At 43.9% G+C, this 26,013-nt stretch overlaps 1 protein-coding gene across 1 annotated transcript in view; it reads right to left on the minus strand.

Moving 5' to 3' along the window:
- Positions 1 to 26,013, minus strand: part of LOC126414895 (uncharacterized) — a 347,263-nt gene that overhangs the window by 82,557 nt on the left and 238,693 nt on the right. Inside the window, exon 4 of the mRNA XM_050083387.1 lies at positions 17,687 to 17,857. Coding sequence (XP_049939344.1) covers positions 17,687 to 17,857 — 171 coding nt within the window. The remainder of the gene's footprint in view (positions 1 to 17,686; positions 17,858 to 26,013) is intronic.

Consider the following 26,013-nt stretch of genomic DNA (forward strand, 5'->3'; position numbering starts at 1 on the left):
ACGTATTTCCATCAGCAATAGATTTATCAGAAACTTTTTCCCGGTGCTGCCTGGAGTAAGTAAATAATTCCACCAGTGCGGTTGTCGATCCGGTCCATGATAACGTTGTAAATTTCCTTTTGATTGTCATTGAAGAGTGGTTTGTTGTCAGAGATGCATTGAAGCAAGTCGTTGATGTTGTAGCTTTTTTCCTCAGTAATTTCGAAGTTTAGCACCCTGATAGCATCTTTTCGTGGTGCTTGCATACCAAGCTGTACTGAGGGCCGGTTGTTTGTTGCTAAACGTTAATCTTCTAGGCGAATGAGTATTTCACTGAATATGTCGTCGTTGAAATCGACGGTCAGTTCAGGATGACCTTGTCGGATCTGGTACAGTACGTCATCGCTCATGCTCTCTTTGAAGGAGTCACATAGCTGGTTTGTATTCGATGGGTTGCATATTGTTAGAATGATGGCGAATAAGTCTCTCATTAGTTGATGTGAGGCTGTGAGTGAGGCTCCTTGTAGTGTTATTCCCAGTGGTTGTCGTTTTCCTGTAGTCCTAAGCATTGGCGTGCTTCTCTGTACTTCTGGCATAGGTAACCGTCAACAGTCTTGAGATCTGTGAAACTTGTTGGTCCCCGTATTCCGTGTAGCAAGATCTGGAGATAGAAACATTCAGCATTGTTCGGATGTACGGTGTATACTCGGCCTCGTACATCAGCTTTCATGATTCCTATACGATCTTCTAATGGAATTCCGGGAATTCCTTGTTTTCGTCGTTGAAAGATTTTTCTTGTCGTGTTCCACGTATAATACGTAGGGACGTCGACATATAATAATGTTTTCGTGAATGTATCCATTTGGCACAGTTGGTGAAAAGCTGTTAATGTTATGTTCTGAGGTGGTTCGCTTGCAGTTTTTCTGGCGGTGTCTTTTGTGAAGTAAACTCTCTGTCCATTCTCCAAATGTACTGCTAGATGTTGCACAGTTTGTTCGCGTTCGCGAAAATCCGCCACGCTGCTTCGTTAGTGTTGATGTATCTTTCCATTTGGTACATGAGGATCTCGTCGTTTCTCTTTTGTTGTTCGCAGTCTTTGGCTATTTGAAATACTGCCAAGTCACCGCCTTTTTCCACATACTTACAGACATGTTTGATGGATTTCACTGAATTGTAGAAATCTAAGTTTATGTGTGCTTGGAACATTTTGGAAAGTATTGTGTTGTATGGTACTGCCCACTGATTATCTATTTCTAGTTCGTCCCTGCCTCGCATTCGTGTTTCTGCTGTGAAGCTACCGTTCTTGAGTGATCGTCTTCTGTGTTTGGTATAGCCATCGACTCCGGTTTACGTGTCATCCAAGTTTGCCTTTGGGTATTTTTTTGTACATTTTCCACCACTCATACATGGCGAATTGGGGTTTGATGGCCCGCTTGATCCGTGAATTATGTTTTTCACTACTACATCGTACAGTTCCGTAACTTCTTGTGGATTGGGAAATTCAGACTGGATGATTTTGTCGATATCAGTGGGATGACCTTTTAGCAACAAATAATCCTGGACAAATAGTGAGTATCGTGACGAATACAGGGATTTGCGACCACAAGGCAGTTGCTGCTACGCTGAATACCGTAACACCTACAACCTTCAAAAAGAAACGCAAAACTTACAAAGCTGATAAAAATGCTCTTAACACCTTTTTAAGAGACAGTCTTCACTCCTTCCGATCTGATCATGTAAGTGTAGAAAAGTTGTGGAATATTTTCAAAGAGATAGTATCGACAGTAATTAAGAGATATATACCACATAAATTAATATGTGATGGTACTGATCCCCCATGGTACACAAAACGGGTCAGATCATTGTGGCAGAAACAACGAAAAAAGCATGCCAAATTTACAAGAACGCAAAATCCCCAAGATTGGCAAAGATTTACAGAAGTTCGAAGCACTGCGCGTACTTCAATGCGAGATGCATTTAATAACTTCCACAACGAAATTCTGTCTCGAAATCTGTCAGAAAACCCAAAGAGATTCTGGTCATACATGAAGCACACCAGTGGCAAGGCGCAATCAATACCTTCACTGCCCGATAACAACGGTGAAGTCACTGATGACAGTGCTACTAAAGCAGAGTTATTAAACACGGTTTTCCGAAACTCCTTCACCAAAGAAGACGAAGTAAATATTCCTGAATTCCAATCAAGAACAACTGCCAAGATGAGAAACATAGAAGTAGATATCCTCGGAGTAACGAAGCAGCTTAAATCACTTAATAAAGGCAAGGCCTCCGGTCCAGATTGTATACCAGTCAGATTCCTGTCAGAGTATACTGATAAAATAGCTTCATGTTTAGCAATTATATACAACCACTCGCTCACAGAAAGATCCGTGCCTAAAGACTGGAAAATTGCTCAAGTCACACCAATTACCCAAAAAGGGAAATAGGAGTAATCCTCTGGATTACAGGCCCATATCACTAACGTCGATTTGCAGTAGAGTTTTGGAACATATACTGTATTCGAACATTATGAAGTACCTCGAAGAAAACAATTTATTGACACGTAGTCAGCACGGTTTCAGAAAATATCGTTCTTGTGAAACACAAGTAGCTCTTTATACTCATGAAGTAATAAGAGCTATCGACAGGGAATGTAAAATTCATTCCATATTTTTAGATTTCCAGAAGGCTTTCGACACCGTTTCTCACAAGCGTCTTCTAATCAAACTGCGTGCCTACGGAGTATCGCCTCAGTTGTGCGACTGGATTCGTGATTTCCTGTCAGAAAGGTCACAGTTCGTAATAATAGACGGAAAGTCATCGAGTAAAACAGAAATAGTATCCGGCATTCCCCAAGGAAGTTTTATAGGCTCTCTATTGCTCCTGACCTATATTAACGACATAGGAGACAATCTGAGTAGCCGTCTTAGATCGTTTGTATATGATGCTGCCATTTACCGTCTTGTAAAGTCATCTGATGATCAAAAGGACTTGCAAAATAATTTAGATAAGATATCTGTATGGTGCGAGAAGTGGCAATTGACCCTGAATAAGGAAAAGTGTGAAGTTATTCACATGAATACTAAAAGAAATCAGCTAAATTTCGATTACGCAGTAAGTCACACAGAACTGAAGGCTGTAAATTCAACTAAATACTTAGGGATTATAATTACAAATAACCTAGATTGGAACGATCACAAAGGTAATATTGTGGGTAGAGCAAACAAAAGACTGCGATTCATTGGCAGAACACTTAGAAGGTGTAACAGGTCTACTAAAGAGACTGCTTACATCCCGCATGTCCGTCCTATTCTGGAGTACTGCTGTGCGGTGTGGGATCTGCATCAGGTGGGACTGACGGGTGACATCGAAAAAGTACAAAGAAGGACAGCTCGTTTTGTATTATCGCGAAATAGTGGAGATAGTACCACAGACATGATACGTGAACTGAAATGACAATCATTAAAACAAAGGCGTTTTTCGTTGCGACGGGATCTTCTCATGAAATTTCAGGCACCAGTATTCTCCTCCGATTGCGAAAACATTCTGTTGGCACCCACCTACATAGAGAGAAATGATCATCACGAAAAAATAAGAGAAATCAGGGCCCACACAGAAAAATTTAAGTGCACACTACGCTGCAGAGTGAAAATTTAATTCTCGGGACGTCCTCCAGGCTGTGGCTAAGCAATGTCTACGCAATATCCTTTCTTCCAGGAGTGTTAGTATTGCAAGAACCGCAAAAGAGCTTCTGTTAAGTTTGGAAGGCAGGAGAAGAAGTACTAGCGGAAGTACAGCTCTGAGGACGGGCCGTGAGTCGTGCTTGGGTAACTCAATCCGTAGAGGACTTGCTTACGGAAGGCAAGGATCTCAAGTTCGAGTCTCGGTCTGTCACAGAGCTTTAATCTGCCAGAGAGTTACATATCAGCGCACACTCCGCTGCGGAGTGAAAATTTCATTCTGGAAACCTAAAATACTATTCTGGTAAGTTCACTGCCTTTAGAGAGTCTTTGAAAAATATGAGTTTCAGATTTCCACATACTTTCTGTATCCGTTTGGACACTCATGTAAGATTTGTGTTAATCAATAGCGCTGTTCGCTTGTCTAACTTGCCTGGCAGGATAGTGAGTCTTAGGCAGGGTTTTCAAAGGCCACATTGCCACTGCTCCGTGTGTCTTCCTGGCACTGGTGTTTACAAGGCTGGGGGGAAAGAATATTGGGAGGACTGGACTGAGGTTATTGAAGCAATGGATTCAGACCACGAGACATTGGTGGCCATATACGAGAGTTGGAACTTATATAGTGGCAACTATTTTTTCACAACCGACACAAAAGAGTTACATGTTCGCAACTGTTACTGTCCTTCAAAGTAGACACCAGCGTTGTGCAGAACCCGTTGCCGGCGATGTGGAAGGCGTAGTATACCGTTAGGAGAGCCTGTTCTATTGATGGTGCGAATGGAGCGGTCTAAAGTTAAGGTGATTCTCTTGTACGACTGTGGTGGTGCTATACTAACACATTGCGCTCCTCGACGGCAGACCGTCAGTGCACAGTATTACTTTTCGTTTTTGGAGCATTACCTGGGACCAGCTTTGCGAAAGAAGCTCCGACACTTTCTGCGCAACCCACCCATCATTTTGCACGACACTGCGCGGGCGCATACAGCGCAAGTTGTGGCTGCTCTGTTCGGTCAATGGGACTTGGAAGTACTGTACCATCCACCATACTCCCCCGACTTAAGTCCTTGTGACTTTGATTTGATTCCGAAGATGAAGGAACCACTTCGTGGCATTCGCTTCAGAACTGTTCCAGAGATTCGACAGGCAGTACAGCGCTCTTCCTGGGGGCATTCTACATCGCTGGCCGGGTTCTACACAACGCTGATGACTACTTTGAAGGACAGTAACAGGTGCAAACATGTAGCTCTTTCGTATCGGTTGTGAATAAATAGTTGCCACTATTTAAGTTCCAACCCTTGTACATCAGCGCCCACATGCTGCTACTCAAACTTTGGCTGCATAGATAATAACGCACACCTTAGGAACCTAACTGATTCTACTATTTTTTTTATTTTGGCACATCAGTAGATTAGTGGAGCTAAATAACTGTAAACTTACTTAGCTATTGTCAGAAGTGCAGGTAGGAAACGAAGTAAAACAGAATTAAAATCAGGACATATGACTTATCACAGAAAATCATAGCTAGGAAAACATATGAGAGTATGCTTCCTTAGAAACAAGAAAATTAGAATTAATATTCCAGATATTAAAGGAACCTCTCAAAGAATGCCAAAATTTGTTTTAAAGAGAAACAAAAAGATATCTGTCTACGGAAATCCCCCTGTGGGTCTGGGGGATAGAATAGGCCCGAGGTATCCCTGCCTGTCGTAAGAGATGAGTAAAAGGAGCCTCACACTTTTCGGCCCTGTAAGTTCAGGTCCCATGTTATGGTTTGACCTGCCACTTTCCAAATTCCACAGAAGTGCGGGCCTTATGGGTAAAGACGCCTTACGTGGTGCATGAGTTATCCATAGTGCCCTTCGATTCGATCTCCTGAACCTCTTGTCATGGCTTTGCATCTCCATCTGCAATTCAACAATTTGGGCGATGACACTTTCCGGGGTGTGTCATCTTCTTCTTTGTCTCCTATCTTCTTTCGCCCCCATGACAATATTGGATTTCTCTGTGTCCAATATGCAGCACGGTAACCAATCTGCTGTGGTGGGGCCATCATGTAACCATTTGGTGGTAGCCTCCAGACAACACAGGGATCACACTGCTGATGCCTGAGCTCTAAACTCCCCATGTATGCCAAGGAGTAGATGCCTGTCTTCCTGGGGCATCAGGATGCCTGGCAATGGCCAGCATGCCAAGTGACCTTTGCTGTGGCTGGGTGGCGCCTGTAGGGAGAGCCATTGATTGGAGTGGGTGGCATCAGGTTGGATGACCCGCAATGAAGCACACTAAGTCGTCTCTTGCTGGTGACCATACGGCGCCAACAGTCTCTAAGAAGGGCAAGATCGAGTACAATTCTGACAGATATGACCCTCAATCGTTTCCCTCCCTCGCTACACCATGGGAGGAACGTAGGGCTACAGAAAGAAGAGAGCCATATTCACCTCGGTATTTAGTCTGTAGCAGAATGGACAGGGACTCCTTTCTACCTACGAAGCCTCAGTTTTTTTGTTGAACATTTTGAGGATAAGTTTGGGGAAATGACAGCGCTGTCCAAGATTAGAAGCGGTGCAGTCTTGATTCAGACATCATCCCCAGCCCAATCCCGGGTGTTACTCGCTTGTGACCAGCTGGGTGATATTCCTGTTTCCGTCACTCCCCATAAAAGCCTCAACATGGTCCAGGGGATTATTTTCCATCGCGACCTCCTCTTGCAGTCTGACGACGAGCTCCGCGCCAGCCTAGAACGGCGGAGTGCTCATTTCATCTGGTGCGTTTACAGGGGACCCAAAGACAACAGGTTTACTACCAGTGCCTTCATCTTGGCCTTTGAGGCTAATTCATTGTCTGAAAATGTCAAGGTGATGGTTTACCGCTGTTATGTTAAACCATACGTCCCTCCCCCTATGCAGTGCTTTAAGTGCTGGAAATTCAGGCACATGTCTTCCCACTGCACTTCCAGCGCCACATGTCGAGACTGCGGACGTCCAATGCAACCAGTTACTCCACGTGCGCCCCACTTGTATCAACTGGGGAGAGCAGCACTCCACCTGCTCGCCAGACTGCATAGTACTCCAAAAGGAGCAGAAAATTATGGAGTACAAGAGCGTGGACCGGTTGGCTCACCAAGAGGTTAAACGTAAATTTGAACTATTACACCCTGTTCAGTTGATTTCCACATATGCTGAAGCAACTTTACCAACTGTACTACACTCTGTGCCACGAACAGTGGGCCTTCCGGGCCTCCAGAATACATCTGCCCCCTTGGTGGTAGGGGGAAAATCTCCTTTCGTTGCTCCCAAAGCACCTCTTTGAGAGTAAGGCCTCCCTCAAACGCCGGGGACATCGGTCCCCTCACCCAAGCCAGACAAGCAATAGCCTCCTCTCGCTCCTCTCGGGCGGAAGGGGTGGAAATCTCAGCGTCCCCTGAGGACCTGGATCTCACTGATGCTTCATCCACGATATGAATGGATACAAATATTCAGTCGGTGGCAGCAGGTGACCCTGAGGCATAACCTGCTTCCTTGCATGCTTCATGCCTTGTCAGCCTCAGGATAACGTCATCCTCCAGTGGAATTGCTGCGGTTTTTTCCACCACCTGGCTAGGCTACAGCAACTGTTAAGCTTTACACCTGCTTTCTGCATTGCCCTCCAGGAAACCTGGTTCCTGGCAATGCGGAACCCTGCTCTCTGCAGCTATAGAGGATATTACGAGAACTGTAGTGACTATAATAGAGTGTCAGGGGGAGTTTGTATCTATGTCCTGAACTCCATATGTAGCGAACCTGTGCCCCTTAAAACCCCTCTTGAAGCTGCAGCTGTCAGGATAAAGATGACGCAGGAAATAACTGTCTGCAACGTATATCTACCTCCAGATGGTTCAGTACCCCTGAACGCATTGGCTACACTGATTCATCAACTCCCTAAACTTTTCCTACTTTTGGGAGATTTTAACGCCCATAACACATTTTGGGGTGGCACCGCGCTTACTGGCTGAGGTAGAGATGTAGAAACTTTCCTGTCTCAACTCGATCTCTGCCTCTTAAATACTGGGGCCCACACACATTTCAGTGTGGCTCATGGCACTTACTCGGCCATTTATTCATCCCTCTGCAGCCCAGGGCTTCTGCTATCTGTCCACTGGAGAGCCCATGATGACTTGTGTGGTAGTGACCACTTTCCCATCTTCTTGTCACTCCCCCAGCGCCATTCCCCCGGACGTCTACCAAGGTGGTCTTTAAACAAGGCAGACTGGGAAGCTTTCACCTCTGCTGTCACCATTGCGTCTCTCCCAAGTGGTACCATTGACGTGGTAAGTTGAGCGGGTCACTAGAAAGATCGTTTCTGCGGCGGAAAGCAGGATCCCCTGTTCTTTAGGGTGCCCACGGCGAAAGTCAATACCGTGGTGGTCGCCGGAAATCGCTGAGGCCATTAAAGAGCGTCGGCGAGCTCTCCAGCGACATAAGCGGCACCCTTCCCTAGAGCACCTAAAGCTTTTAAACGGGTCCGTGCCCGCGCTCGCCAACTAATAAAAAGTCGGAAACAAGAATGTTGGGAGTGTTACGTCTCGATCATTGGGTGCCATACGTCACCTTCCCAACTCTGGAAGAAGATCGGACATGTTTGTGGGTACCAGACCCAGACAGGTGTCACTGGCATACGCACGACGACAACAGTAGTTGTTCAGGCACAAATCCGGCATTTAGGTAATGAATAGACTGTTCAAATGCCCCCTCTGTAGCGAATCAATTGTGCATACTCCAGAGTAGTCTTTCACGAGTGATCAATCGGTGCATAGCGTACTAATTCATGTCTGATCTCGTTGTCCTCTAGTACACACTAGTTTGCACAGTATCTCAAAGAGAGCAGTAGGGACCCCGTGGTGAATACTGCCAGCTGTACAGTCTCGGATTTCAACTAAATAAGGGCTTGGAGTATAGGACCAGATTTGTTACTGGATTCAGGACTTCCTTGCAGAGAAAAGCCTACGCGTCCTTCTTAAGAGAACAAAATCGAAAGACGCAAAGATGATACAGGAAGCACCCTAAGGGATGGTTCTAGGACCGTTGCTTTTTACGGTTTCCATTAATGATCTGGAGACTCTGGAAGGCTACTCGCGAACGATCCTTTATTTTATAGGGAACCTGGAAAACTATAGCGAAACGTAGTATGACCGACGGAGAACTGACGACCGGTGAAGTGACTGGCAATTGACCGTGGAACGTACTGCGCACAATTACGGGAAGAGATACGTTCGTGTTGTATTAGACCAGTGGTCGTCAAACGTTTCTACTTAAGAGACAGTACTGACATTGCAGGGCGAATCCTCGGACCGCATAGAAAGAGAGATGGGAGGGGGAGTGAAGAGGCTTCTCAAAGTGAAATTCAGTTTTCACCAAACCATGATTATTGTTAGATGCTTACCATTTGCACATTTTGAATCTACATATTATAAGGTACCATATCATATACATTTAAGCGAAAATGAAAATAATATATTGTAATTACACGCATTTTTCTGAAGGCTTAGATAGTGACCGGTCTCCTGTACCAAGTCAGAAACTGTGGCCAGTGCCATCGGAACGGATCCCATGTTTCTTTCCAGATATCCAGGCAGCTTCACGCCCTAGTATCTGAAAGAATACCAAGTGGCTGCAGCACACCGTTTTCAATCGGACTTTTCTATTAGGTCAAATAGAGCTGAACAAAGACGGTTTTCAATAAAATAACTCAATTAATTCAAAATTGTAACAAAGGGACAGAGTGGCGGATGATAGCTTTGTATATAAAACGGTTTAGACGTCCGTTTTATCTGTTACATTAGCGTGTTTTTCGGAAGTAACGAACTCTTACTGGGTCGAACACATTGGTCACTTTTCACAAGAAGTAGTGTGGTAAGGGCAAAATGAACAATACTGGCAAAGTAGAGCGAAGTAAAAATTATCTGAGGCATAGAAAGTGTCACTGATGCGCGAAGCAAGGGCCACATACTGTTGTTTCTTCTGAATTTGTTGCTAATTTTGCTGGAGGACGAAAGTCTAATATTCCAACAAGCTAATGCATGTGTGTATATCTCTGCCACAACTAAAAAGTGGTTTGAGGATAGCGATGTCTTGCCTTAATCCGAATGTAGCCCGGATTTGGCCCCTTGGAAACCTTTGAGGAATATCTACTTGCAAGGCTTATTCATTACAATGGAAAGCAGTTTGAAGCCGTGTTTGAGCTGAAGAGAGCGGTACGAGAGGAGTGGGTGATAACTTCACTGCAAGAACAACACACCCTAACAAAATCACTGTCGAAGGAGAATTTTAATTTAATAAGGAAGAACGGAAGTGGGACAAGTACTAACAGAGCAATAAAACAACAGGACAGTGAGTGCCTTCATACCATTTCCATCCAGGAAATTCAAACGCCTTATTTTGTTAGTCATGTTATGGAAGAAACTATGTAGTTCCATCATGATTGTTTATGTCTTACATATATATACCACATACATAGAAAATTCGACACACGTATCCTTCAAACATTGTACTATTACTTTCGTGGAACCCTACCTTTATACTGACTTGCACCACTGTATTACTTAATAAAGTAATTACAATATGAGACACGTTCACAAATGTTTATTACGTACATGTTTTGAATGTAATTTTTCTTTTATTCATTGAATTGTCTACAAGGACCTTAATTTTCTTTCGTATTACTTGACAAACATATACCACATTTGAAGATGACCGTCTCGGTAATGCGCTTTCAGGAATTAATGTCACTTTCATTTGACATCCATACCATAGCCGCTGAGCGGTGCTAGCTGCACACGCCCCTGAGTTGTCAACATTGGAAGACAAACAATAAACTCTTTCCCCTCCCATTTCTATGAACCCTCCAGCAGAAAGCTGTGGTGCAGTAGACCCCAAGAGCTGTACTTTCGCGTATAACACCGAAATGGAGGCACAGACACCGCTGAGTTTCTGAAAAGCTGTCAACAAAGTGCGCTCCACGCGTTTTCCTCACTCGTGCGCTAGAACTTGACGTGTGAACATCTTCTTTCTCTCCGTTGGGTTTTACTGTACCACACCTTTCCGTGCTTGTTGCCTGGATTTTTAGCACCTCTGCGCCAGACCAAAGTGACAGACACTTTGTAGACCCGCAATATTACATCATAACACATTATTACAGATTAGATTAGATTAGATTTACTTTCATTCCAATTGATCCGTATTGAGGAGGTCCTCCAGGATGTAGAACATGTCAGAAAAACAATAATACATGACAAATATTTACAACTCAAACAAATAAGCTAATGTACCATTCCACAGGTCCCAAGTGGAATGATCGTCATTTTTTAATGAACGCTATATGAAAGAAACATTTTACAAATACTAATGCACTGAATCTAAAATAAAAAAGTGTATTTATTTATAAGGTAATAAACGTGTAATACAACTACTATAATACTTATTTACAATGAACACATTACTGCACTGAAACTGTGCAGAAGTTATATTGAACTTATATATATACACACACACAAATCAGTTAGTTCTACTGAGAAATTCATCAATGGAGTAGAAGGAGTTGGCTACCAATAAATCCTTTAGGCTTCTCTTAAACTGAATTTCATTGGTTTTTAAGCTTTTTATGGCTGCTGGCAAGTTATTGAAAATGTGTGTTCCTGAATAATGCACACCTTTTTGTACAAGACTAAGTGACTTTAAATCCTTGTGAATATTATTCTTATTTCTAGTATTGATTCCATGAATTGAGCTGTTGGTTTGAAAAAATGCTATATTTTTAATGACAAATCGCATTAAAGAATAAATATAATGGGAAGCAGTAGTTAGTATCTCTAGTTCCCTAAACAGGCTTCTGCAGGATGTTTTGAGTTCACACCACATATAACTCTTACTGCACGTTTTTGTGCCCGGAAGACTTTAGCTTCACTTGATGAATTACCCCAAAAAATAATGCCATATGACATTATGGAATGAAAGTAAGCATAGTATGCCAGCTTTTTCATTTTTATATCCCCTATGTCTGACACAATTCGCATTGCAAATAGAGATTTGTTAAGACGCTTCAGCAGTTCTGTGCTGTGCTTTTCCCAAAAAAATGGTTCAAATGGCTGTGAGCACTATGGGACTTAACTGCTGAGGTCATCAGTCCCCTAGAACTTAGACCTACTTAAACCTAACTAACCTAAGGACATCACACACATCCATGCCCGAGGCAGGATTCGAACCTGCGACCGTAGCGGTCGCGCAGTTCCAGACTGTAGCGCCTAGAACCGCTCGGCCACCTCGGCCGGCGTGCTTTTCCCAGTTGAATTTATTATCAACCTGTAATGCCAAGAGTCCCGGCGGAGGTTCGAGTCCTCCCTTGGGCATGGGTGTGTGTGTTTGTCCTTAGGATAATTTAGTTTAAGTAGTGTGTAAGCTTAGGGACTGATGACCTTAGCAATTAAGTCCCATAAGATTTCACACACATTTGAACATTTTTGTAATGCCAAGAATTTAACACTGTCCACTTCTTCTATCTGCTTGTCATCATATGTTAGGCATATACTCGTGTGTGTGTGTGTGTGTGTGTGTGTGTGTGTTTTTCAAAGTTTAGCGACAAAGAATTGGCTAGGAACCAGTGATTAATGTCCACAAATATTTTATTAGCTGATTTTTCTAAGACTACACTTGATTTGCTATTTATTGCAATGTTTGTATCATCGGCAAACAAAACGAACTTGGCATCTGGTAATGTTACTGATAAAAGGTCATTGATATACACAAGAAAAAGTCTTGTACTTTCCGATGTTACCTGTTGATGATGGGGGCGAGAAGTATGATGGTCAAATTGCAGCTGACTCAAACGAGGATGCCCGCGACGATGGAATTGACGAAAAAACGTGACGACTTTTGCCTAAAAAAGAATGGCGTCACCAAGTGGATGAAGAATCCTCCAGGCCCACAGAAGATTAGGACTAGATCTTGGAAGATCACCACAGAAGTCCCTGGACGGACGAGAAACGCAAAGACTCTCGAGGAAGATCATAATCTGTCATAAACTGTCCAGATCATCGTCGATTGCACCAGCAAGAAGATATGGACGGGTACCGAAAACTACAAGACAGATAGCCTGTATGGGAAGACGGACGAACCTTAGGTTCTGGCTCTCCATGGGCTTCTCTATCTGATGGGGAGGATTCAAAGCTGGACATAGGAACCTGGCTTGTTTCTGGCCTACCGATGGGATTAGTGCTGAGATCTTCCCCTGACGATTACCATGACTCGATTCAGATTCCTCCTGAGCTCTCTCAGGTTTGACTATCTCAGTACCTGACAGGCTCGGCGTGCACAGGACAAACTCTGTCTAATCCGTGAAGTCTTCCATCAGTTAAACAACAACCTACAGGACAGTTACATACTCGGTGGCAACGTTACGATCGACGAGAACTGGAGCGTATACGTGGCCAATGCTCTCTCATTCAGTACATCCTGACAAAAATGGCTAAGTACGGCATCAAGATCATCGCTATGTGCGGCTCCTAAGTGTTCTACACCTCCTACATGGATGTGCACGTCGGAAAGCAATCTGACGGAACTTTCCACAAGAGCAACTCCCCGTCTGATGTGACTGAACGCCTCATAGCCAAGATATCTGGATCGGGAAGAAACCTAACGATGGACAACTGGTACACCAGCGTTCCACTGGCCACTACACTCGTACACAAGCACACGATGACTCTTGTTGGAACGGCTAGGAAAATCAAAAAAGAGATCCCTAAGGCATTCACTGAGACCACTGGCCGCCCAGGATGCAGCCGCATATTCGGATTCAGTAAACAGATCACCATGGCGTCCTACGTTCCAAAAAAGAAGAAAATTGTGATTCTTCTCTCCATCTTTCACCGCGATGATCATCTAGACGAATCGACTAGGGACAAGAAGAGAACTGAGGTGATTACCTAGTAAAATAAGACCAAAGACGGCATTGACACTGTCGATCAGTTGTGCGAAACTTTTGACGTGAGCTGAACGTGCAGAAGATGGCCACTCAAGATCGTCTTCTCGCTACTCGATGTCGCTGGAATCAATGCGCAAGTGATCCACTTTTGCAACTCGCCTCGGGCAACTCTTACACGTCCAAAATTCTTCAAAACACTCGCCGTCGCCCTTCTTCGAAGTCAGCTTTACAATCGCCAGGAGGCATCCAGGCACCTTCCTGAAACGTTGCACCAGCGTCTCAAGGATTTCGTCCTAGTTCCAGCAGCCAAGCTGTGACATCTCTTCCGCCAAAAAAGGTGAAGAAGAATTCAAGGTGTGAGCCGCGCGGCTGCAAAGAGGACAGAAAAAAAAACTACGTTTGCAAAGCCTTCGGTCAGTACATTTGTCTCGCCTAACACTCGACCTTCCTTTGTCCCGACTGCGTCCCTGAAGCTGAAGTACCTGCCAACTGACTCCAAGGCCGTCGTATAGGACGAACACAGACACAGATGTAGAACTTGGACATTTATTATATGTTAGGTGTTATTGTGTTATGTTTATAATGGAATGTTTATTGTCAAATGTTAGAAAGATACATAAGTTATTCACTGTAAAATGTTCTAAAGCTATAACGAGTATGAAAAAGAAACGAAACCTAAGACGACAGAGTAGTAGAGGTCTTAGACGTAAAATCAATGAGTCAGGACAGATTTAGGCTGCGAGGTGTGCTGCACCTCACCTTTGGTTCAAAATGGTTCAAATGGCTCTGAGCACTATGGGACTTAGCTTCTGAGGTCATCAGTCCCCTGGAACTTAGAACTACTTAAACTTAACTCACCTAAGGACATCACACACATCCATGCCCCAGACAGGATTCGAACATGCGACCGTAACGGTCGTGCGGCTCCAGACTGAAGCGCCTAGAAGCGCTCGGCCACACCGGCCGGCCAGGGTGGTCGGACGCGGTTCGAACCGTCGTCCTTCCGAATGCGAGTACAGTGTGCTAACCACTGCGCTACGTCGCTTGGTGGGCCGTAGTTTGACGACCACTGGATTAGACTATTGGCGGTAACTCAGTGGGAACACGGGTTACCCTAAAAAACCAAGGACTAACAGTTCGCAGGGACCTAACTTGTCTACATCTACATACATATTCCGCAATCCACCATACGGTGCGTGGCGGAGGGTACCTCGTACCACAACTAGCATCTTCTCTCCCTGTTCCAACCCCAAACAGAACGACGGAAAAACGACTGCCTATATGCCTCTGTACGAGCCCTAATCTCTCTTATCTTATCTTTGTGGTCTTTCCGCGAAATATAAGTCGACGGCAGCAAAATTCTACTGCAGTGAGCCTCAAATGCTGGTTCTCTAAATTTCCTCAGTAGCAATTCACGAAAAGGACGCCTCCTTTCCTCCAGAGACTCCCACCCGAGTTCCTGAAGCATTTCCGTAACACTCGCGTGATGATCAAACCTACCAGTAACAAATCTAGCAGCCTGCCTCTGAATTGCTTCTATGTCCTCCCTCAATCCGACCTGATAGGGATCCCAAATGCTCGAGCAGAACTCAAGAATAGGTCGCATTAGTGTTTTATAAGCAGTGTGCTTTACAGATGAACCACATCTTCCCAAAATTCTACCAATGAATCGAAGACGACTATCCGCCTTCCCCACAACTGCCATTACGTCCTTGTCCCACATCATATCGCTCTGCAGTGTTACGCCCAAATATTTAATCGACGTGATTGTGTCAAGCGCTACACTACTAATGGAGTATTCAAACATTACGGGATTCTTTTTCCTATTATTTGCATTAATTTACATTTATCTACATTTAGAGTTAGCTGCCATTCTTTACACCAATCACAAATCCTGTCCAAGTCATCTTGTATCCTCCTACAGTCACTCAACGACGACACCTTCCCGTACACCACAGCATCATCAGCAAACATGGCATATCCAGACACTCCGGGATGATGATGGCATGGAAACAGAGGATGACACGCGTAAAGCTGAAATACTAAACACCTTTTTCCAAAGCTGTTTCACAGAGGAAGACCGCACTGCAGTTCCTTCTCTAAATCCTCGCACAAACGAAAAAATGGCTGGCATCGAAATAAGTGTCCAAGGAATAGAAAAGCAACTGGAATCACTCAACAGAGGAAAGTCCACTGGACCTGACGGAATACCAATTCGATTCTACACAGAGTACGCGAAAGAACTTGCCCCCTTCTAACAGCCGTGTACCGCAATTCTCTAGAGGAACAGGAGGTTCCAAATGATTGGAAAAGAGCACAGGTAGTCCCAGTCTTCAAGAAGGGTCGTCGAGCAGATGCGCAAAACTATAGACCTATATCTCTGACGTGGATCTGTTGTAGAATTTTAGAACATGTTTTTTGCTCGCGTATCATGTCGTTTCTGGAAACACAGAATCTAATCTGTAGGAATCAACATGGATTCCGGAAACAGCGATCGTGTGAGACCCAACTCGCTTTATTTGTTCATGAGACCCAGAAAATATTAGATACAGGGTGCCAGGTAGATGCTATTTTCCTTGACTTCCGGAAGGCGTTCGATACAGTTCCGCACTGTCGCCTGTTAAACAAAGTAAGAGCCTACGGAATATCAGACCAGCTGTGTGGCTGGATTGAAGAGTTTTTAGCAAACAGAACACAGCATGTTGTTATCAATGGAGAGACGTCTACAGACGTTAAAGTAACCTCTGGCGTGCCACAGGGGAGTGTTATGGGACCATTGCTTTTCACAGTATATATAAATGACCTTGTAGATAGTGTCGGAAGTTCCATGCGGCTTTTCGCGGATGATGCTGTAGTATACAGAGAAGTTCCAGCATTAGAAAATTGTAGCGAAATGCAGGAAGATCTGCAGCGCATAGGCACTTTGGTGCAGGGAGTGGCAACTGCCCCTTAACATAGACAAATGTAACGTATTGCGAATACATAGAAAGAAGGATCCTTTATTGTATGATTATATGATAGCGGAACAAACATTGGTAGCAGTTACTTCTGTAAAATATCCGGGAGTATGCGAACGGAACGATTTGAAGTGGAATGATCATATAAAATTAATTGTTGGTAAGGTGGGTGTCAGGTTGAGATGCATTGGGAGAGTCCTTAGAAAATGTAGTCCATCAACAAAGGAGGTGGCTTACAAAACACTCGTTCGACCTATACTTGAGTATTGCTCTTCAGTGTGGGACCCGTACCAGATAGGATTGACAGAGGAGATAGAGAAGATCCAAAGAAGAGCGGCGCGTTTCGTCACAGGGTTATTTGGTAAGCGTGATAGCGTTACGGAGATGTTTAGCAAGCTCCAGTGGCAGACTCTGCAAGAGAGGCGCTCTGCATCGCGGTTTAGCTTGCTGGTTGGTTGGTTTTGAGGAAGCAGACCAGACAGCGAGGTCATCGGTCTCATCGGATTAGGGAAGGACGGGGAAGGAAGTCGGCCGTGTCCTTTGAAATGAACCATCCCGGCATTTGCCTGGAGCGATTTAGGGAAATCACGGAAAACCTAAATCAGGATGGCCGGACGCGGGATTGAACCGTCGTCCTCCCGAATGCGAGTCCAGTGTCTAACCACTGCGCCACCTCGCTCGGTCGTGTAGCTTGCTGTCCAGGTTTCGACTGAGTGCGTTTTTGGATGAGGTATCGAATATACTGCTTCCCCCTACTTATACCTCCCGAGGTGATCAAGAATGTAAAATTAGAGGGATTCGAGCCCGCACGGAGGCTTTCCGGCAGTCGTTCTTCCTGCGAACCAAATGCGACTGGAACCGGAAAGGGAGGCAATGACAGTGGCACGTAAAGTGCCCTCCGCCACACACCGTTGGGTGGCTTGAGGAGTATAAATGTAGATGTAGATACTGTTGAGTTTACATACTTGTTGTGCGTTCTGCAGACTGTTGTGTGTGTATTAGCAGGTGGCGATAGTAGGCGGACAAGGCTTAATTATTAAAGTATTGGCGTTGACAGTGGACTACGAGTAAAAACTGGTACAGACGTGTAGGGAGGTGAGGCGGTAGGAAGGCACTCACCCAGAACTGCTCGGCGAGCTGGTCGTAGGCGTCCGCGCCGCGCCGCGGAGGGGCAGCCAGCACGAGCACGTGGACGGCGCGGTGGCGCGCGAGGACGGTCCGCGACAGCCGCAGCACCTGCTGCCGGTCCCCGCCGTCGCACGCGAGCGCCTCCGCCGCGCCTGGACCAACCTGCCACAGAGCGCCCCACAGGTCCAGCACTGCCTCCTGCCTCCGTCCGCAACATGGAGATAGAATAAGGGGAGATGGCGCTACAGACTAAAGCCGTCGGCACACGGAACGTGCATCCGAACGTTGAGCGTTGAGCGTGCCGAGTTTCTGACGTCATAGCGTGGAATAGCACGTTCGGGAGTCTTTCCGAACGTGCAGCGCAATATCTGGCGTGTCAGATATTCTGAACACGCACGCCGTCTCCCTTCAGTACAGAGTTATGAGGCGCCATATTGGGATTCATTTCAAGCCTATATGTATATATGCCGTTTCTGAGCACCAGCAAATTGAGAATCACTGGAAAACCCGTTGTTAGTTGTGTGATTCGTTCGAATAAAATAATGAAAACGTCATATTCGTGGCAAAAGAATTATTGTAACTTGCATATTATAAGAGTAGGCTATTTGAAGGCAGCGACACACTGAAGAGCCTCCCAAAACGCATTGTTCTTGGTATAATTTGTTATAATTAAATTTCAATTAGTAACATAATTATCTACGATAAACGTTTTTAGCAAGACGTAACATAATATGACTAAGTACAATGACTATATTGTTGGTTTAACGTAATGAGTAGCGTCTCTGTCCCGCATGAGATTTTGAGGCGGTGGTTCGCGTCTTGACACTCACAATTTTTTTTTCCTAACATTCGCGTTTTTATTAGGTTCTGATACTTTATTATTAGTTTAATATAAGTATATGCTATAACATTTGATGTTATGTAAATATTAGTTCGCCTTTTTTGGAGGGGTGACTTTGTTCGATTGGCTTAATCTACAGGACAGCTTGAGCTACTTGTATAAAGATATTTTGCTCCTTTTCCTTTTACGTTTCGTAATTCACAATTTGCAAGGGTACTGCTACTAGGTAGGAGCAGTGATCAAGTAAGACTGACTAACCTTGGGGTTTTACTAACGTTTTGGAATGATGAAATAATGTTTATCTTATGCAGAGAAGTATTCCAAATTTGTACCGCACTGTCCGTAATGGAACTTTTATAAGCCTGTGTCCTTATTGATTGGACATGGTACTTTCCTTTTCGTGGACGATGGAGGAAATGTGCGTTTTAATAGAGCTAACGTGGGAATTTTACGCGCGCCCGTTGAGTGAACAGTGTGATTTACGAACTAGAAACATCCCTCAAACTGCCGCTGGAGTGCGTTGCGATCGCGTTTACCACGTTGGGGCCCACGTACCGTGTGCACAAGTCGCATCGTTCAAGAGCGTTCAGCAGCACGTTGCACTCGGCACGCTCAACGTTAACGTTCGACAGCACGGTCCGTGTGCCGACGGCTTTACACTGTACGTTGTTTTGAAGCCAGTGGGCGGGGCCTGCCGCCATCTTGGATCCCCCAAAACATTAGCAGACGAGTGTTTACAATTCCTTCTTGTTCGTTATTTCTGTCGTGTGCACGCGATATTTATTTTATATAGTAAATGTTACACTGTATTAGTGAACAGCACAGCATGAGGAACGCAACTTCAAACGTTTTTCTGGTCTTAAATGCGTATTCGATACAGTAATACGACACGAAAATATGATGCTTAAGGCCTCAGTATTGTAATTCTTTTTTGTTTATACACTTCGAACAACCGAGAAGTATGTGCTATGAAAAGCATGCTTTCGTAATCCATTTCTATTCACTTTCATTGTGTTTGTGTCGATAATTGATAAAGCCGGATCTCCAAAAGCAATGATTGATAGTTTAGAGGCACCGATTTGTATTCGTTGCATTTTCAAGTCAAATGCAAATTTTAAATGTTGAAGTTTGAAAGAAACTTGCCTTATTTCCTTTGGTGTCCCATAGATGTATGCAGGGATGATATAAACAAGACAGCTGTCATGTCAACAAAGTGAAAGATTCGTTAAATTACTAAGGAAAAGAACGGAATTTAAGATTGTCAGGCCCATTGTAGTTTACACATCTGCTTTGTTTTTAAATTGTACCAACCAAGTGACATTCAGTGTGGCACATAACAGCAATTTACAGGGTAACACGACAGCACAGTGAGTAATGTAATGATCTAAATAGCCTGGACATTGATAGGGAACTTTGCTTTAACAAATATGTAACCCTTTAAGTACTTATAATTTAACCACTGTAACAGGTGTTCCACACATTTTACTGAAGATTTAATTGACTACATGTAGTTATATTACTTCTATATTAAATTATCGCATTTTAAAACATTAGTCCCCATTTCCAGGATATTTCTTGCCAGGACTTTTCAGTTACTTGGGAATAACCAAACAATGAAAACCAAGTGTATTGCTCACCTCCAGAGAGCTCTTCACGTTGGATTGATAAGAAATCTAATGTCAAATCACAGAAATAAAACTATGCTGTAAAACTTTACAGTGGATCAGAATTTTAAGTATATATAAGAAAATAGCGCTTAAGTAAGTCCACTTACGAATGAAATGTGATTTGTTTAATCTTTAGATTACAATCAGAACGATTAGTACACCAGAAAGCGACGCAAGCCGGCATTTTTTATCAAAACACTTCACGACTACACGAAATCAAATTACCCGAAGCGAATGTTTTGAGGTAGCTAACATGGCGGATCTTCACTTGGGTCGGCTTCAAATTTGTGATGTCATGACAACTCCTGTTATTTTTACCTCCATGGTTCGCAACGTCTCCTCCCGTTACAACTACGACTGTTGATATTTTTTAAAATATCGCGAATCCGATAGATCGATTTTAAAAAATGTCGTCGTCGGTCATCGACATATCGAAAAAGTTATCATAAATGAAAGGAAGAAAAATCGACGTATCGGCTTAGAAAAATATCGGCTGCACATTGTAAATATACTGCCAGTTTTAAAGCTGTATATTTAAGTATTGATTTGTTATTAGATATTTTATGCATCAACAAGCTAACGACCTTGCTACTCTCTCAGAGCAAGAATTGAAAGGAAAACGATGCACGTTCACGCTTGAGATAACTACAGGGTGGCGCACGAAATGTGTTACCAATTGTTTCTTTCACAATTTACGACGCACATTAAATATCCCGCTGGGATCTCTACAGCAGTACCAGCAGAGCGTGGAAAAACAAATGAGTTACGAAATGACGTGTAATTCACGATACTGCCGCTAGGAGACTAGTAAGCAGCAGTGGCTGACAATGGAAGACTGACGACACAGCAACGATCGCAAATTGTGTTACTTTTTCATGAAACGAAAAGCCTTGTTGTGACTCAGAGGCGTTTTCGACAACAGTTTAACACACGATGGGCCCCTTTCAAGAAGACAATCCACAGGTTGTACGATAAATTTGTACAGGAAGGAACAGTATTGGAAACGAAGCGACCTCGGCCTTAAGCCTGTTTGTTCGCCGCAGAATATTGAAGCGGTACGAGTTGCTGTACAGAGAAGTCCCGGGAAATCGTGTAGAAAGGCACCAGTGCACCTGGGAATATCCAGACGCTCCGTTCATCGCATTCTTAAAAGTGACCTCCATATGTACCCATACAATATGACCTGTGCATAGAACCTCACTGAAGAACACAAGCAGCAGAGACTACTGTTTGCTCAGTGGGGGGAAGATACGGAAGAAACTCTCAACAACGTTTGGTTTTCAGACAAGGCGCATTTTCATTTAGACGATGTGGTTAACAAACAAAATGTACGCTTTTGGGCTTTGCCTTGCCCTTCAACACGCAGTGGTTCATGCAAGATGGAGCAACGCCAAATACCGCAAACGATGTGTTGGAGTTTTTACTCGAGCATTTCGACATGCGGATCATTTCACTCAGGTTTCCAGGTTGCTTCAATGGCGGAAAAAATTGGCGCCCCAATAGTCCAGACCTCAATGCATGTGACTTTTTTCTTTGAGGGTACCGGATTTGTCCCTCACACGTCTCCGTCCACTGCAGAAACGAGTCTTGTCATTTATATATGAAGATGGCGCAGGGGCACTACGAATGTAGTGTGTGGACATAAAGTTGGGTATGTGGGTCTCACGGGGAGCATGCAAGGGATAAATCCCTGCAGTCGCATTTATCCTCTGTACCCTCAGTGGCTCAGATGCATCAGCTTAGGGTCTTGATTTAATTACAGCCGGCACGGTAGCTCAGCGTGTTCGGTCACAGAACTGGTTGGCCTCTGTAATAAAAAAAACTGAGTGGAAGGATCAACAAACGAACTTTAACGGATGTTATGTGACGTCCGCAATGACCAAACACAACGATAAAGAGAGAGAGAGAGAGATGGATAATATGACGTCCGCAACGACCAAACACAACGATAAAAAAGAGAGAGAGATGGATAGAGCATCTGCCATGTAAGCAGGAGATCCCGGGTTCGAGTCCCACCTGTCGACAGCTTAGGGTCTCGATTTAAATATCATTTCATTTTTGTTCATTATTTTCAGCAACTGTTTTTGAAGAATGCTGATGTAAAGAAATAACACACCAGTGGCAATAAAAATTGGTTTTTAATGCAACCGGTGATCTGTTTCTTCGCATCGCAAATTTTGTTATTCCGTTCACACCGCCACCTCCCAGTGCAGTCAGACTTCTTTTGTGCCACTTATACTTGCTTCACACTGTCAACGAGAAAGACTGGATGTGTTGAAAGCTCAAAAAGTAGTAAGACTCCTTCACACAGTAAAGTAAAATTATGTTCTACTACAATTTCAAAAGAACTTCTTCAAATATTTGCGGAAAGTTGTGAGTAAAATATAATATAAAATAAAAATATCGGCACTCTATACAGCCGCTTTCATATAGATATATCGGGGGGGGGGGGGGGGGGGGGGAATATCGCCGATATATAACGATGTTTATTGGAAAAATATCGATATATCAATATTTTATAAGCAGCCTTAGTTCCAACCCGCTCTGCGCAGTGCCTATACTACTGTTTATTAGGTAGGTGCATAAGTTCGCAGCGTTTTTGCTTTGCATGTTAGAATTTCGGTTGTTATGGATTTATTTATTCTTCTAATAATTTCCGGGTATGCAGCCGGATCCCGTCGACATTCTGCCACGATATTTCGGCCCAGAGACGTCCGGCCATCATCAGGTGAGTACACAACTACTGAAGAGCCCAGGTGCAGTCGCGGTATTTATGCCGAATCTCGCGCATGCGAAATGTACTGGCATCCTACAGCGCATGCGTCAGGTGTTGACATGCGCAGATGCGCAGCATAGCCGAGTTGTACGTGCTGCCCTCGGTGGTGAAAATAAAGGTTCATCTAGTCATTGAGTATCGAATGACGCTGTCGATTCCGCTGTGACTGTATAATTTTAATAACAGGATTCCAATTTTTATCCAGCTGAAAGCCGTTGTCACGATTTATAAGATTATTGGCAAGACGTATTTCCACTGATTCCTTGATTACGGAATCCCAAAAACCGGAAACCGGGGCTAAAATTTTTGTTCCATTGTATTCCATTGAATGTCCCAATGAAATACAGTGCTCTGCTACTGCCGATATTGACGGTTGCCGCAGACGGGTGTATCTTTCATGTTCTATACATCGATCATGGACAGTTCTTGTCGTCTGGCCAATATATGCAGAGCCACATTCACAGGGAATTTTGTAGACGCTTGCTTTCTTCAGTTGTAAATCGTCTTTAACGGATCCAACCAGGGCCCGGTTCTTTGCTGGTGGACGGAAGATAACCTTGATTTTATTTTTCTTCAGTAATCGGCCTATTTTCGAAGACACATTCCCGGCGTATGGAAGGAACGCAGTTGATTTAAAGTCGTCATCTGCGTCCTCAGTGCGTTGCTTCTTGTTATGATAGTTGCGCATGGCCTTCCTTATTTGGCGAGAAGTGTAGCCATTCTCTTTGAAAACCTTCTCCAAGTGTTCTAATCCCTGCGTGGAGGTTTTCATCATCCGATATTATATGCGCTCGATGTATTAAGGTACTGAGAACACCGGCTGTTTGTGCTGGATGATGGCAGCTTGACGCCTGGAGATACAGATCTGTGTGAGTCGGTTTCCTGTACACAGAATTTCCTAATGACCCATCAATTTTACGGCGTACTAGCACGTCTAGAAATGGTAAAGTGCCCTCTTTTTCAATCTCCATCGTAAATTTGATGTTCTCATGTAATGAGTTTAAGTGATGAAGGAATTTCTCCAGTTCCTGTCTGCCATGAGGCCATACAGCAAAAGTATCATCTACGTACCACCAGAAGACCGTAGGCTTTAAAACAGCACCACCGGGGGCAGCACGTACAACTCGGCTATGCTGCGCATGTCAACACCTGACGCATGCGCTGTAGGATGCCAGTACATTTCGCATGCGCGAGATTCGGCATAAATACCGCGACTGCACCTGGGCTCTTCAGTAGTTGTGTACTCACCTGATGATGGCCGGACGTCTCTGGGCCGAAATATCGTGGCAGAATGTCGACGGGATCCGGCTGCATACCCGGAAATTATTAGAAGAAGAAATACGCCGGGAAAATTTCAGATTTATTTATTGATTGTCATTTTTATTTGTACTTCACTCTGCTATTTGAGTTTACATACTGTCATTTCATCATTTGAAGGTAGTGAGTCGAGCTGTGAACGCTAGAAAATGGAATGTCAAATGGAGAAGTCGGAACGATTCCGACATATTCTTGTATTTGAAGTCAGTAGAGGTGTGACAGCAGCAAAGGTAGCCAAATGCATTTGCGCGGTGTATGAGGATAATGCCATTGGACAGAGCATGGTAAGAAAATGGTTTCCTCGTTTAAGGGAGGTTTTTTGACATTACTGGCTCTTCACGTTCAGCAAGACGTTTGCGGGTTTTTTTATGAAGATCTGTTAAACGCATGGCGTGCGCTGGGCGGCTGTTGGTTGGTTTGTGGGATTGAAGGAACCAGACTGCTAGGGCCATCGGTCCCCTGGGCGGTTGTCTTAGGTTAGAGAGCCACAAGGAAACACAGAAACGGATTTAGTCTCAAAGGGTGGAGGTCGAACACAGGAAGAACGTAGATCTAGGAACCATAGCTATAACAGTTGTAAATTGTCGTACCTGTGTTGGGAAAATACCAGAGCTCCAGTCGCTAAAAGAAAGCACTGATGTCCAAATCGTTATTGGCACTGAAAGCTGGCTAAAGCCGGAGATAAGTTCAGCCGAAATTTTTGCGAAGGACGTAACAGTGGCCAGAAAGGATAGACTAAATGCAGTGGGCAGTGGTGTCTTTGTTGTGTTAGAAGTAGTTTATCTTTTAGCGAAATTGAAGAAGATAGTCCTTGTGAGTAAGTATGGGAATAAAATAATTGGATCCTTTTTACCAACCTCTCAGCTCAGATGATACAATTGCTGAAAGGTTCAAAGAAAACTTCGGTCTAATTTCAAACACATACCCGACTCATACAGTTATAGCTGGCGAAGACTTCAATTTATACTCTGTATATGGACGAAAATATATGTTTAAATCCGGGGGTACGCATAAAACATCATCCGAATTTGTGGAAAACGCATTCTCTGAAAATTATTTCGAGCTACTAGTTCATGAGCCCACTCGAATAATAAACGGTTGCTAAAATACGCTTTACCTCTTGGCCACAAATAATCCTGAACTAATAACGGGCATCAAATCGGTCAGAGGGATTAACGAACACACCGCTGTGGTACCGAGACTGAATACCGTAACTCCCAAATCTTCCAAAAGTAAACGAAAAATATATAAATTAAAAAAACCGATAAAATTTCGCCTTTCTGAAAGACAATGTAAGAGTAAACCAGATGTGGCTTGAATTTAAAGAAATAGTATCGACAGCGATTGAGAGATTTATACCAACGAAATTGACAAACGATGGAGATGATCCCTCATGATACACAAAACAGGTCAGAACGCTGTTGCAGAAACAAATTCAAACAAACGCAAAATTGGCGATCTTTCACAGAAGCTCATAATAGTTTCCACCAACTAAACTTTGTGTCGAAACCTGGCACAAAGTTCAAAGAGGCTCTGGTCGTATGTAAAGTATGCTGGCCGACAAAACACAATCAATGCCTTCTCTGCACGATAACAATGGAAATACTATCGATGACAGTGCTGCTAAAGCAGAGTTACTAAACACAGCCTTCCGAAATTCCTTCACCAAAGAAGACGAAGTAAATATACCAGAATTCAAATCAAGAACAGCTGCCAA

The sequence above is a fragment of the Schistocerca serialis genome, chromosome 1 (assembly GCF_023864345.2).
Source record: "Schistocerca serialis cubense isolate TAMUIC-IGC-003099 chromosome 1, iqSchSeri2.2, whole genome shotgun sequence".
Taxonomy (NCBI): Eukaryota; Metazoa; Arthropoda; class Insecta; order Orthoptera; family Acrididae; genus Schistocerca; species Schistocerca serialis.